Source organism: Barbus barbus, assembly GCF_936440315.1.
Source record: "Barbus barbus genome assembly, chromosome: 29".
Lineage (NCBI taxonomy): Eukaryota > Metazoa > Chordata > Actinopteri > Cypriniformes > Cyprinidae > Barbus > Barbus barbus.
In genome coordinates this window covers 27,466,154-27,482,501 of record NC_136757.1, presented here as the reverse complement: position 1 = coordinate 27,482,501, position 16,348 = coordinate 27,466,154, and the positions used below count along the sequence as shown (strand labels likewise).

Genomic DNA, 16,348 nt, shown 5'->3' with positions numbered 1-16,348 from the left:
AAATAATGTGCATGGATGAATTGCACACAATAAGACCAGGAACAAGTTATAGGAAAGCACAATATTGACGTTACTATATGTTGAAAAAAAAAAGAAAAAAAAAAGGAAAATCATAAAAGTAATCTGTATGAACCATGCACTTCTTCTGAGTCTTCTGAAGGCTTTCTGTGAGTAAAATATTCCACGGAACCATATGCTTATTATTATTATTAAACACTTTTTTGTTTTACAGTACAACTGTAAAATTATTTGTTTATATATATAATAATAATTAATAATAATTAATCTTATTATAACATTAATATTATTACTGTTATAGTATAGTCATACTAAATGAGGAAAAAACTGTTAATAATTTGTTTCAAGAAATTTCCAATAATTTCTTTGCAACAGAGACCAAAGACTGTTACAGTCAGTAATATATGCTATTCGAGACCCATTTTAATTTCAATATTACAACATATTTGAGTTAAACAGGACATTTAGTGAAAAGAAAAGGCTATTTTTGTATTTAATATAATGTGCATGGATGAATCGTGCACAATAATACCAGAAATGTTTACTGAAGCATGTTTGCTCAATTGACTTCGTTAAACAAAAAAATAAATAAATAAAAGTAGTCTATACAATCCACACATTATATTTCAAGTCTTCTAAATTCTGTGTGAGATAAAAAAAGATTGCAAATCATCTTTTCAAGACACCTCATGCATTATTTCACGAAATAGTAACTTTGTATACTGTATGTTGTGCAAATGAACTTTAATTAGAATCTTTGTGTTTTGCATTGAATAAATAAAAGATTTTTGTCAGAACTATTCCTCGAGAGTTTCGCCCAAATAGGGGCCCAAGTAAACACAGTCCGATACAAATCCGTCTGCATATCTGAAGGGAAAACATCATTTTTTTCATACAAGTCTGTCTTGAATTTGTCATTGGTCTGACACACCAAGGTTGCACATTTCCTGGGTCTGAGTAACAGTGTTCTCACGGAACTGAGATGAGTTTCATTCAGGCCTGCGTGAGAGCTGCTCCAAACATAGTGCACACGAGAAAGCCATCGCCCACAGAAACATGGCAACATGACAATGTCTGCTAAAAATTCCAGCCCTCGCTGGAGGCTGGAGGGATCGTGTGTTTAGACCCCAGAGCAACATTTACATCCATGCTGATGATCATGGGCTCGGAAAATGGTGTGTTTTTATGTATACAAAATATGAGTTTCTCAACACATCTACTACACTCCTTACCTCCATGCACATTAACATGGAAATGTTTCCTGAAATCAATAACTGATCCTTGAAAATTATTGTTTGGCCGTACATGAGGTGGTTACTGTACAGCAGGGTCAGAAATCGACCAAACATTTATTGTGGAAACATGTGGAAATTAAATTTAAATCTGTGTCACTCTCTCTGCAGATGTGTGGTCTATAGAAATAAATAATAAATGGGTAAATGTCAATTATAACATTATAATTCATCGGCCTCAAAAAGAAGAAAAATAAATAAAAATACTAGTAAAATACAGTAAAACAGTAAAAATACTAGTAAAATACAGCTAGTTCCAAGGCAACATTTCTCATTTCTATTTAGTTTAACATTATAGCTAAACCTTAAATAAAAGTAAAAAAGTATATGATTTCCATGATACAGAAAACAGACAGAATCGCAGAATCCAGCCAAAAAAAAAACAAAACAATTTACTATATATTTCTGTAGATTTTTTAAGGAATAAATCACAATTTTTCTTTTATGTGTTCATTTTAACATTAAACCTCTGTCATGCAAAACTTTGTTTCCCTTTATAAGAAATATGCGCAAGGGAATTTCTGAAAAAAAAAACATATTTCCAAACATGTGGAAATATGAGTAAGTAAAAAAGTTGTTTATATGAATTCAATTAATTAGACATGACTTCTGGTTATTAAAACGTCATCATACCTTTAAAATGGAATCCAGATTAGTTTAAAGAGAGAGAGAGAGAGAGAGAGAATTTAAGACATTTCATAGGGCCCTAAAAAATTTTTTTTTTGTTAAACTTAATAAGATGTTTAGTTTCATGATTTCAATTGATTAGACATGTTTTTGATTAATACATTTGATTTAACCATTGTAATAGAATCCATAAATTAAAATGGAAAAAAAATCCAGAGTCCTATATATAGACAAGAAGTCAAATAATAAATTAAAAAAATCCCAAATTCTAAATAATAATTAGTATCTCAATGATATGAAAACTACACTGCCCCACACTGAATGATATTAATTATTTAGAGATTCTTTTAGTTTTTCACTTTGATTTGATTTCATAATTAACAGCCAATCTGGTTCAGATTCAGAATTGACTTCAATTAACTGCAATTCAATATATAATAGACAACATGCTGTGTTTTTTGAATGGTTCAGGAGCAAAACGGTGCTCATTAAAAGGTAAAAAAAGGCTCTTTAAAATCAGTTCTGGGGGCAAATACGGACCCTGTGTTTGAAGTTCATTTCTAACCCTGCCATAGACCCACTTCCACTGCTAAAAAATGAATTATGTATGCAGAAGATCAGACAATAGCCAGTCATGTAATGATCTATAACGGGCTCTTGCCGCAAGACAGCAGAGGAGAATTTAAAAACCTGTCAGGGTCATTAGTGTTGTAGTCCTGGTGCTGCGCCTGCTCAACATCATCCGACAGGAACTTTAAATGGGAGCTCATGTACATTTGCATCACTTCAGATGCCCTCTCATGTGGGAGGCAGAAATCACCCTGTGCCCCTTCGCTCTCCCTTTATAAAATACCTTCAAATGAGCACACATGAACAAAAAGCACCAAAAGTACTCATTACCACGTTAAAAAAACTTGTCTAACATGGTGATAGCATGTTTTGGGTTATAATTTATGAGAAAATCATGGCTTTTCGAAACAAATATAATTTTTTTGGACATATACTACGTTTTTTTTAAAGATGTACAATGGTATTTTTTTAAAGTAGCCATGGTTTTTGAATATGGTAATCTTTTAGTATGATACTGCACATGCAAAAGATTGACTCATAATTGGATGTTTATGGTGTACGCTTTTGTATTTCTTCCAATACATTATAATGATCCACAAGTCCAGTTCTTTGACCTACAACACCTCCTACTGTTCTAATGCGAGTACAACACAGAGTTTGAACACTTTGGCTGTTAAAATAGCACACTACTCCATTTCTGCAGAAAAGAAATGGTGCTATATAGCACTAAAAGTCATTTGTTGGCTCGTAATCATAGGGGAACCACTTTTGGTGCTTTATAGCACCAAATCTTGGTGCTTCAGTGGTTCTTCAGCGGTTCTATGGCATGACTGAGGTGCTATATAGCACCGCTACCATATATAGAACCTGTTAAGCTCCTATGGTTCTTCAGCGGTTCTTCAGTGGTTATTATGGGGAGTTGAGGTGCTATATAGCACCACTGCCATACAAAGAACATGTTAAGCCCCTTTTATGTTTCATTATGAGCCAAAGAATCACTGTTGGTGCTGTTTAGCACAGTTTTTGTTGAAGAAATACAATGCAATATGGCACCTCTTATGGTTCTACATAGCACCATTTGACAAAGGTGCTGTATAGGCCTTTATCACAGTCCGTGTGTCATCACATCTGGCTCCGATTAGTAGCGTAAAGGAATTTCCGCCTGCTATATTGTCAATGGACAGACGCCAGTTTTGTGAAGAAAATTAAACTAACTTAGTTTAGTTGAACATTGACGCAATAAACGTCAATGTTGAAACTGCGTATTTATACCGATTCCATACTATGCATCATGCCATCCTTCATTTTAATGTGTAACAATATCCAGAACAGTAACTGATTTAATTTAATTTTTAAGATTATTTTTGAATTTTATTAATTGTGATTAACCTCCCGCTCTGGTATGGGCTGGAAATATTTCTTTATTTGAACAACTTCAATTTGATGCAATTGTAGAGGATTGCATCAAAGTCAGCGCGAGAAAAAATGTGAGCATTATGTTTAATACAACAAGTTTGCACTAAACCTTTAATTTAATCCTTCTATACAGCCTTTAGTCATAATTAATGTTTTAAGCTTTGGCTAATTCTGTGATACATTGTTTGTATAGTTTTCTCACTGTTCTGTGATGAAATAAAGTGATCAGACTGTGAAGAATTGCGGCTCGCGTGCTCCTGTTTAAGTCACGAAATACGCATTCCTTCGTTTCATAATACTCAATTAATTGTTGTAAACTGAGATTGGTGTCTTTAGAAGACGTACATGTGCTTAATTCTACATAAATAGTCCACAAGAATGCCGTGCTATGGGCACAGCCACTGATAGGCTACAGCGGAAGTTCTTTTATGCTACTATTTGAATCTTCCGCTTTTCGAACGCGGAACTGTGATAAAGGCCTATGGCCCCTTTAAAGATATGGTGCTATATAGCACCAAAAGTGGTTCCCCTATGATTACGAGCCAAGAACCACCTATATAGCACCTTTTTTTTTTTTTTAGAGTGTATACACTCTTTATATGAATTGTCTGTATAAACAGAACATCCGAAACGCTCAACATAGCAATGCACTGCATTTGATTTGACAGCATTGTCAGTGTGATGTAGCCTGTGCTCACCAGAGTGCTCCTTGGCGACAAACTTAAAGAAAGCTTTATAACCTCCCAACTCTACTGCAGCTGCGATCAATGAGCTCTTAACATTCTCAACGGAGTGGGCGGAGACTAGACCAATCAACCAATCAGATGAACAGGTGACTCACTGCATGCATTGATATCAGTACTAGTATGTAGCCTACTGTATGTGTTTGTTTGTTTATTTATAAATACATAAATATTAATTTTAAGTGAATTCTGAGGACAAAAATGAACTTTACACAGACAGATATGCTAGTATAAGATCCTATCAAATAAACCTAGTCACTTTCACGCCATACGCATAATGGTCTCAGAATGTAGTGACTGTTAAAATATAAATACTTCATACACATGATAATATATAAAAATACTATAAAATAGGTCTCATCTCAAAACAACAATTTAGACAACTTTACTGCTGTTTTTTGTTTTGTATGCAGGAATACAAGCCCTTTCATGGGATAGTTAAAAATAAAAGTAAAAATTTGCTGTTTATTTACTCACCACTCAACATGTATACAGGTGACTTTTCTTTTTTCACTAGAAGAGCAAGCTGAAACCAAACCATGGTTTTTGGTGATTCATAAAATGCAAGACAAGGCGTAGCCTACACTTACTTTGAGAGACAAAAAAGAGGATACAAAAACACAAAAATGATTCCCCGTGGCACACATAGGATATTAAAGTCTTATGAAGTGAAATGATCGGTCTATTAATATACCTGTAATTCATAGCCAAGTCAGATGAATAGTAGTTTACGCACGTATGACGTGGAATATACAAAACAATATAAAAAGGCCTGGACGTCCACAGAGGACAACAGTGGTGGATGATCGGAGGATCCTCTCCATGGTGAAGAAAAACCCTTTCACAACATCCAGCCAAGAGACGAACACTCTCCAGGAGTTAGACGTCTCTCTGTCAAAGTCTACAATCAGGAGAAGACTTCACGAGAGCAAATACAGAGGGTTCACCACAAGGTGCAAACAAGGCCAGAATAGATTTTTCCAAAAAACATAAAAAATAAAAATTAAAAATGCAAACCACTTCTGGAAATAGATAAGATCAACCTGTACCACAACGACGGGAAGAAAAAAGTATGGAGGAGGCTTGGAATAGCTCATGATTGAAGGTGGATTATTCTGATCTCAACTCGATTGAGCATGCATTTCACTTGCTGAAGACAAAACTAAAGGCAGAAAGACCCACAAACAAACAACAACTGAAGTCAGCTGCATTAAAGGCCTGGAAAACATCACAAAGGAGGAAACCCAGTCTCTGGTGAAGTCCATGAGTTCCAGACTTAAGGCAGTCATTGCCTGCAAAGGATTCTTAACAAAATATATAAAAAATTACATTTTATTTATGATTATATTTATTTGTCCAATTACATTACACCTAAGCATTTTGTTGTATTTTTGTTCAACACCTTGAATTAAAGCTTAAAGTCTGCACTTCAATTTCATTTTATTTCTATTCTGGTGGCATACAGAGCCAAAATTATGAAAATTGTGTCAGTGCCCAAATATTTATGGACCTGACTGTACATATAACGGTCCACCCAAAAAAAAAAAAATTCTGTAATTTATTCACCCTCAAGTTGTAACCGATGTGTTCTTCTGTCGAACACAAAATAATATATTTTGGGCAGAATGTGCAACCAAACAGTTATAGTCCCCGTTGATGTCCACAGTATTTTTATTTTTATTTACTATGGAAGTCAATGGGAACCATAAATGACAGAATTCTCATTTTTGGGTGAACTATTAAAGTGTCTAAATACAAATGGGCTCACTATAATATAGCCCTATCACAATATCATCCTATTACCACCTCATATCATCAGTGAAGAAGCTGAAGGGCAAAATACTTAACAGGGATGGAACTAGTGTGTTTGAGATTAATGTGGTTTGACACTGGACAAGCTGTACATTTTTTTTTTTTCACAACTGCATTTTATTGTAACAATCAAAGACATGAAGAATGATGAATTGTGTACATATCTTCCATGAGAAATGTTCAGCTTGTCATAACAACACTCACAGACATTAATCAAGAACTCTATCACTTGGTGAATAGGCAGGCAATTCGATTTATAAAAACGAAGCAGAACTGCAACGTAAGAAAAGCATTGTGACCTAACGTTTAATTTAGAATAATACAGCTCAACCTTACACATGCCGGACGATCCGTTTGACAGACAAGAGTCACTTCAACCTTCAAAATGTCCTCACGGTAAAGGTCGGTTCTGTTGCGGGACGGGACGGAACATAACGGGAGGGGGTGAGTAGCTGCCCCGTGGAGCGGCTGAGGCGTCACAGGGAACGGTCGAACCCGTGCCGAGATCCCCCGCACGAATAAAACCCCCGGTGTGAAGAGGTTACTGGGGTGACGCTCCAGCACGGCACGGCTGTCGTAACTAATCAGCATCCACACCGAGTTATCGGGACCGTTGCTATAGTAACCGCCTTCCTCCTAAACCGAAATGAAAAGAGCAGCTCCCTCTAGATCTGCTGTTTGCCCAGAGAGTATTTCTTTATTTTCTCAACTGTACTATATTGTTTCTGGTGAGACACCCTTCGTGCAATTGTGGGACAAAGTAGGAATGGACAGTTTGACATTTACAGCGAAAAATGAGTGAATTCAAATCACACTAAAAACCCCACAGGACTGCGCAACACGGCCAAAAACACCACTGTTAGTCTCTTTTTTTTTTGCTCTAAACATCTCCAAAACTGCAGTTAAATAATACTGAGAGAAAATAACAAAGTGCAAACACGTGAGGAAGACAAACGTGATGGATTTCAGGGAGCGTTGAAACACCAACCTGAAACCGAAATCATAACATAGAAATAATAATAAAAAAAGAATATTAAGTTCATTATAAAACAACATTCTAAAAACTTGTAATTAATCAGGCGTTTGTGGAAAAGTTGACACTTTTGCAAAATGTAAAATACAAACGTGGTTTGAATCCTAAACAATAAATAACTCATCGATCTTCCTACAAGGAAAAACCACAAATCAAAATGGAGACAGCACGTTTAATACTTAACGATACAGGCGGAAGTATTGTGCTGTTCATTTCCAGAATGCAAACAAATAAAAACTTTAAAGTGTGGAGGTAAATGATGGATAGTACTACCTAGCTAACAAAACATTGTCAGATCGTTCTGGCATGGCTTTCTCAAAGTTATGAACAAACATTCTTCCAGTTACATTATTAGAACGTTCGTTAAGAGTTGGTCTCTAATAACGTTCTTAATTGTGAACTCAAAAATGTTATTTATACATCCTTCATGGAATGTTTTTCTGAAACATTTTAGTTCCATATTTGTCTAACATTTTTTTAACCATTAATAGTTTAAGAATGTTCAGAGAACATTTAAAGTAACTTTCCCATAATGTTTGCAAAATGATAAAATAGAACTTTCCTTGTTTTCTCTTATGTTCACATAACTAAAATAAAACTTTTTTCTTTTTTTTAACTGGATTTTTTTGAATGTTCAGAGAAAAATAACTTTAGCAAAACATTCTAAGAATATATTTTTGTTAGCTGGGTAGTTCCTGTTCTTTGAATGTAGAATACTTTGTTAGCTGGATAAGATTCAGGAACACTTGGCCAAAAACAAGCATGCGTTGCATGTTTATGTCACATTTATCAAGGCAGAAAGAGTTATTTTGCATTGTAATCTAACTGCATGTAAAAAAAAATGTAATTTAGACATTCTGGCCAAATAACGAATGAAGAAATAGTTGATATTATTTCCAGTTCATTCGTCGCATGAGAAATTGAATGATGCATTGCATTATGGGATACAGTACACAGTGCAATATGCTCTGTTTCATACTGCACAGTACAGTAGGTTGCTGCTTACAGAAAAATCACACTATGCACATTATTCATACTGAAGAATTAGTAGAATGCTAGTATGCCGTTTAGTCAAACTTTCCAGTAAGTATCCCAGTTCTATGCCAAGTAATCCTGAAACTTATTAATCTAAGAAAGACACTCAAAAAACAGGACACTAGAGTTAAAAGGATGGGTGTTAGGGGTGGATGGATGGACAAAAGTGTAGGAGGAAGTAGAGGTGTGCTTGTTCGGACACAGTCCAGATGGCTGGACTGATCCCGGGTGAAAACCCAAGTTTCTTTAACCCCCATCCCACCCCATCCTTTTTTCTCTGTTATGAGTAAATGATTTTATCCCAGGCTGGTAATGTTGGCCCTGCCACCTGGGGGCGCCACAATGCGCTGAGTTGTACGACGAGGGACGTTATCATCAATTTGAGCCCCTGTGAAATGATGAAAGGAAAAATGAGTTAGATGGCAAGAACAGAGCAAACATTTGGGCTATATAGCATTAAAGTATTTTCTTTTTTTATGTACATTAAAACAAAGTATGCAACAATAAAAAATTGATATAAACAATCAAGCAGGTGAGATTTGCTATATACTATAGCCACATTTTATAGGGAAAAAGATGGACAAACTTGTACATCCAACTTAAGAGCTGGTCAATAATATAGTTACATTTTGTGATTATATAAACAATCATGTAGCCAAGATTTGCTGTATGTATTATGGTAGTATGTCATTCTAAAAAGTATTATGTTAGCAAATATGGGGGGTGGTGATGGCGCAGTGGATAAGACACATGCTTTTGGTGTGAGAGACCCGGGTTCGAATCCACTGTGAGACACCAATGTGTCCCTGAGCAAGACACTTAACCCCTAGTTGCTCCAGAGGCGTGCGACCTCTGACATATATAGCAATTGTAAGTCGCTTTGGATAAAAGCGTCAGCTAAATGAATAAATGTAAATGTAAATGTAAATATGTGTTTGTTTCAAGAGTAAGTATAGGACATTTAGTTGTATACTCACCAGACAGGCTGAATCCAGACTGATGCAGGTTGCGAACCGGTTGAGGAGTGTGTTTGACCGGAGAAGTCTTACTGGAGGTGACAGGGGTCATGACCTTAGGTGTCACAGTGACCTCACACACCGGGCCATCATACAGACCTCGTGGGACTCCACGCAGCTCACCAAGCTGTGATGAGAGATGGCATAATTAGACAAATTTTTAATCATTTATGACTAATTTAACTAAGAGTCTTCTGTTTGCATTAGGGCTTCCCCCTAATAGTCGACTAACCAGCCCGATCTCACGGCAATTCGTACATATTTTACGAGGTGGCTAATTCGTACGAATTCGTACGACCTCACTCGTACAAATTCATACGATTTTTGCTAAGTCGTATGTATTTTACGAGTTGCCAATTCGTATGAATTTGTACGAATGACCTACACCTAACCCCGCCCCTAAACCTACCTGTCACTGGGGTTTAGACAAATCATACTAAATCGTACGAGTGAGGTCGTACGAATTCGTACGAATTAGCCACCTCGTAAAATACGTACGAATTGCCGTGAGATAGCGTTGGACTAACCGTTAGTCGAACAGAAGAGGCTTGGTCGACCCAAATTTTATTAGTGGCTTAGTCGCAGAAAAAAAATCCACTGGCGAAGTCACGCAGTCAGTGACGGACAGATCGTTTACGGCTGGTCTATGGTTATTGTACAGTACATCGAGCAGGATGCTTGCGTATCATTCATTGACCTCAAATATGGCTTATCATCTGAAATACGTTAAGTATTAGCAACTTCACATGGCTGCTCAATCTAATGTTAACCTAGAAAAATGTGCGTTGCTCAAGAGTCTGTGTGGAGTGTGGAAGCTGGACAGATGGAGGCGCCGGTGCGCTCACTTGATCTTAAGATAGCCTACTCCGTCATTTTTGGTCATACAGATAAGAGTAATACATCTTTCGAATCTGTAAAGACTATACGTTTATTTGTGTGCATTCACAATAACAACGAAGCATTGAGCTTTTGTAAAATAATGAAAGCAAACAGGATGCGCTTTCTGCCGTCTCTGTGAGCTCGAGCGCGAAACTCCGAAACTCTGTGTATACTTGTCTTACAGATATGAAAAACATATCTATAGAGAGCAAAATGTCTACTTTTAAATGAACCAATTCAAATTGAAAACAAATATTCTCAGATTACGTAATCCATATGAAATGTGCATACAGGCGCATCACTACTGCAGAGATGACGAGTCAGTGTCGCCGACTTCATCTCTTAAACCGGAAACAAAGAAAGCACTGGTGTATCAGTACATTATTAAAATGTTAATGCACCCTCCTTACTGTTTTTCCCAGACACATTCATAATCATTACTTCTGCTGGTGTGTGGCAAGCTTTACACGTGTGCTTGAGCGCTTAGTAGGCTAGACAATCAAAGGCGCATTATAATGATTTAAATGGTTTATTAATACATGTGCGAGTAGTCGACTAATGCTTAAAATGAACGACTACTAGTCGACCAGAAAAATCTGTAGCCGAGGGCAGCCCTAGTTTGTATATGCGTCTATGTACTGTATGTGTACATACCCTGCTGCGGGCCTTTATCCTCTTGTAGACGTAGTCTGGGAAGGGTTTACGGGTGATGTAGCGTCCAGAACCCTCAGTGGTGTGGAGGTTCCCATCCTCCAGGACGATCTTGCCCTGGCTGATCACCACCAGAGGAGCTCCACGCACCTCAATCCCCTCAAAGATGTTGTACTCCACCGCCTGAGAATGACAGAATGAGGGAAAAGCTCTCAGCTTTAACCAGTACACTGCATGAAAGTCTGTCTAGCTGAGCTTTTGAGGTTCTACTATCAAAACAATCAGTAGCACAGCCTAAAATAGTAAATAAACCTAAAATATTATGGTAAAAACAGATTCACTAATGATCAATATTTGATCTTGTAATGTTCTGAAAGAAGTCTCTCATGCTGATTTATTTGATTAATAATTTGATTGGGCTGCATTTATTTGATTAAAAATAAACAGTAATATTGTGAAATATTATTATAATTAAAAAAAGAAAATATATTTTAAAAAGTATTTTATTTCTGTGATCAAAGCTGAATTTTCAGCATCATTACTCCAGTCTTCAGTGTCACATGATCCTTCAGAAATTCAGCTGATCCTTCAGCTGATTTGCTGCTCAAGAAACATTTCTGATTATTATCCGTGTTGAAAACAGTTGAGCTGCTTCATATTTTTGTGGAAACTGACACTTTTTATTGTGGAATTTATTTATTAAGAAAAAATCTTTTGTAAAATGATGCCTTTTATGCATCCTTGCTGAATCAAAGTATTGAGTTCTTTCAAAATACTGTAAATAAATGAATAAATCTCTAACCTTTGAATGATAATGTACATTAACATATCCCAGAGTTCACCAGCGCTCAGATAATTCACTCTTTCTATATTTGACTGCATCAGCATCTCATTTCGGTCGATTTAAATCAGCACAGATCGCAGCATCAGTCTCATTGACAAACAGGAGCAGACAGAGCGAGTGAGTCAGCAGAAAACCAAAAGAGCTCAGAGCAGAGGATCATGGGCGTCAGAGCTGGTCCAGACCTAATGGTGTCACCCACATTACGGTTCATTTAAAGTGCATTCAGAAACACAAACAGCCCTTGATGAACTAATCTAACATTCACACCACAGAGCTTCCTTTTCAGCTGACAATCATTACTGAATCCAAACTTGAAAAATTATTTAGTTGTAAACAAACACTTCTCACCAGGTGGTGGCTCTTAGCAGAGATGATGTTGGTGGCGTCGGGGTCCCAGAGCACCAGGTCGGCATCAGAGCCCACGGCGATACGGCCCTTCCGTGGGTACATGTTAAAGATCTTGGCAGCGTTGGTGCTCGTCACAGACACAAACTGGTTTTCATCCATCTTACCCGTCACCTGTGAAGCAGAACATTCATCTTAAAGACAGGGTCAGAAACTTTTTGTAGGAATGATACAGTAATGAGATTTACATTGATTTTTTACCACAGTATAGGTATAGTGTGTTCTTGCACTTCATGAAACAGACTGGTATTACTGACAGGTGCCTTGTAATGTTTAAAAGTTATTTTTTCATGTTGGTTTTTTTTATTTTATTTGTAAAGTAAGTATTTTATTATATGCATGGTTATTAGAAATATGGTTATTATTTATTGGAAGTTTAACTAAAGTTATTAGTAAGGAAATAAAAAAAAAAACAATGCAGCATGACATATCCAATAAGCTTTTACAGATGAAATTATTGATTGTAAAATAACACGTCATCAAACAGAATATTAATCATAAACATGTGTATATATATATATATATATATATATAAATGTATTCAAATGAATATAATTAAAATGTTAAATATAAAAGTAATTAACAATAATAATCAAAACAATGCATCATAGCTCATCTAATCAGATTTTACATATGAAACTATTGAATAATAAATCCCCATTTTGGGTACAAAAAATAATACAGCTAAAAAAGTAAAATAAAATAAAAAAATTAAAAGAAACAAATGCATAAACCAATGCATGCAAAGTAACAAATGCATAAACTCCTCTTGCCTTATATAACCTGGATCTGTAATAATATTAATGAACATATAGAGCAGATAAATCATCTCTCACCACACACTTGTCCCAGATGATGGACATTCTCTCCTCGGTACCGTTAGTTCCCTCCGGGATGAGGGTGAAATTATCCTTGCCCACGGCCCTCTGGGAAGTGTTGAAGGTGCAGTGAGCGCTGCCAGTCACCTGCAGATCACCACTGCAATAAAACACACACAGAACACTTATAAACAGTAATATTTTTGCACATGGCAATATGCTTGTTTTTTTTTGGACAATGTAATACCATGGTATACTTTAAAAAAAGAACTTTTCAATAGCATGTATATGAATAGCATGTGTACCATAAAGCAACCATTCAGTACCTCTGTATATTGCTAGCTGACATAAAATGGAAGGTAGTGTGACATGCTAAGCTCCATCTAAACTCTCTGAACTACATCTAAAAATATTTATTTTATAATTATTATACATAGAATTGTATGGCTGCATATTAATTGAGAGAGTAAATTAAATGTTTACACATAAAAATGATTTGTAACATCACATATACACTTAAAATTAATTGGAAAAGGCTGATTAAAAATACATCTAAAAACATTTAGCTGATTATTTTATCATTATTATACATGCAATTTTAGCACTGCATATTAACTGAGAGAATAAATTAAATATATTCATACTTCTAAACATTTTTTTTATTAATACATTGAATTAGTTTTATTTATATATTTTCTGTTATTTTAATTTAGTGAAAGTTTTAATAATTTTTTATTATTAATTATTAAATTATTTGCTGTTTTTGTCATTTTTATTATTATTTAAAAAATTTTAATTAGTTATTTTACTACATCAAGTTAAACTAAATGAACATGAGAAATGAAATGATGCTTTGGCATCTAGCTTAAATAAAATAAGTTTATGTTTATATATATATATATATATATATATATATATATATATATATATATATATATATACAAACAATACACACACACACACACACACACACACACATATATTTATATTGTGGATATATACATACATATATATATATATATATATATATATATATATATATACACACACACACACACACACACACACACACACACACATACATACATACATACATAAATACAGTAGGAAATTTACAAAATATCTTCATGGAATATGATCTTTACTTAATGTCCTAATGATTTTTGGCATAAAAGAAAAATCAATAATTTTGACTCATACAATGAATTTTTGCCTATTGCTACAAATATACCCCAGCGACTTAACACTGGTTTTGTGGTCCAGGGTCAAATATATATATATATATATATATATATATATATATATATATATATATATATATATATATACACACAAACACAAAACTCGGAATTTGTGCTCTGCATTTAACCCATCCAAGTGTACACACAGTAGTGAACATAATATATATCTTTTACATCAGTTAACATTTATTTTATTTCAAGTAAAAATGGGTTCTTTCATTGTCATTTGTATTGTATCTTAGTTTATCGTAAGTAGAGAGAAAAGCTCTTCTTTGTGTAATGGCGCCCTCTAGTGATCCTCAAAAAATAGAAAAAAATATCTGCACACTGTTAATCTCCCTTTCTTCAATTTTTTTAAAAGTAGCTACATTACAAAAAAATTTAACAAAGGAATATTAATAGTATGCAGATCTTTTTTCTATTTTGTGATGATACTCTTTGATCTTGCACCTGGCCAAGACATTTCACCTTGATCCTTCTTTTATATGGCCCTCTAGTGATCACCCATAAATGTTCTTCACTTTAAAGTAAGCATAAGATGACAGTAGGTGGCTAATGGCTAAACCCTGCTCTGCACACACTCACTGTGGTCCAACTAACCCCCTGCAGTCTATGTCCCATAATGCACTAGAGCAGCTGCGGACACACACCAGGCCAGCAGGGAGTTGAGATAGTCTGGGGTGGTGGGGTCGGGGCTGAGGGGTGGAGATGTGATGTAGGCTGCAGCTTTGGCCCAGTTCTTGCTCCAGTAGTGAGTGCCGTCGGTCCCCAGGCTGGCTGAGATGGGCTCACCATACACCACGGTACCTGCGGAGGAAAAGCACTGGGTCAGGATCACTAGACCGCTTCTAGGACTAGATTTGAGAGCTACTTCATTCTTCATACTTAAATGCCTCATGCTCACAAGCAGACTATGATCTATTTCAAACCCTAAAGAGCTGTTTTGCTGTATAACGTTTTATAAAACCAGCCTAACCAGCTAAAGATGCGGTCAAGACCTTTTAAAACCAGCCCACTGAATCAGCTATGACCTAGTCTCAGCCTCAGACGTCAGGCCCACGGCCGTCAGTCTGAAGGTCTGGCTACGCGAGACTAGCTATGACCAGACTGGAAGACTAGATTGGCTTGGGCTGGTTTTAACTGTTTTTGTTTGTTTGTTTTTTCAGGTTTGTTATTTCACACACAAATCTGGAGGAAGTAATTTCATTTTAAGTATACTTATTACAGATACTCATTAAAATATTTTTAGAATTGACATTTCCCTTGACCCGTGGCTTTATAGTTGCACAATATAAGCATAACATGCTAACACCATTTCCATACCAGTACTTTCACTGCAAAAATCTTTTTTTTCTTGTTTTCCACAACAGTTACACATTTGCATTAAAGATGCATTAAATCAAGATAAAAGACAATGTCTTGTTTTCAGAAAAATGTATCAAAATGTATTATAACAAGAAAAATACATTTAATTTAAAGTGTTAATTAAATTTTGAATTTTCTTTCCCCCACCAACAGATATTTTTTCTTGTTTTAAGCATAAACTCACTTAATTTTGATAGTCAATTTGCTTCTTAAGTAAATATATTTGGAAAAGTGTTTGGAATGGTTTTCTTGGATAAAAATATAAAATATAAAATATTTATTTTTAATTTTTTTTTATTTTTTTTTAAATAAGTTTTTTTAAATAAAGGTTAGTTTTTGTGTATTTTGAATATATTTCACATTTATTTTTTGTAACATAAAATGCAAAGAATTATTATTATTATTATTATTATATTTTTTTTTTAACCCACTGAGAGGTATTTGTTTTGTTTTAAACATAAAATGACTTGATACATTTTTTTTTTCTTCAGAAAAAACTTAAAATCCTAGGCCATTTTGCATCTCAAGTTAATATATTTTGATTTAATAATGCTTATTTGGTAATGGAAATCAAGACAAAAAT

At 35.1% G+C, this 16,348-nt stretch overlaps 1 protein-coding gene across 1 annotated transcript in view; it reads right to left on the bottom strand.

Annotated features, from left to right (window-relative positions):
• Nucleotides 1-6,581: 6,581 nt before the first annotated feature.
• Nucleotides 6,582-16,348, bottom strand: part of LOC306849212 (dihydropyrimidinase-related protein 2-like) — a 56,135-nt gene continuing 46,368 nt past the window's right edge. Inside the window, exons 9-14 of the mRNA XM_079384089.1 lie at nt 15,051-15,207; nt 13,178-13,319; nt 12,285-12,455; nt 11,096-11,275; nt 9,524-9,689; nt 6,582-8,934 (exon numbers count right to left, since the gene is read on the bottom strand). Coding sequence (XP_079240215.1) covers nt 8,843-8,934; nt 9,524-9,689; nt 11,096-11,275; nt 12,285-12,455; nt 13,178-13,319; nt 15,051-15,207 — 908 coding nt within the window. The 3' untranslated portion in view covers nt 6,582-8,842. The remainder of the gene's footprint in view (nt 8,935-9,523; nt 9,690-11,095; nt 11,276-12,284; nt 12,456-13,177; nt 13,320-15,050; nt 15,208-16,348) is intronic.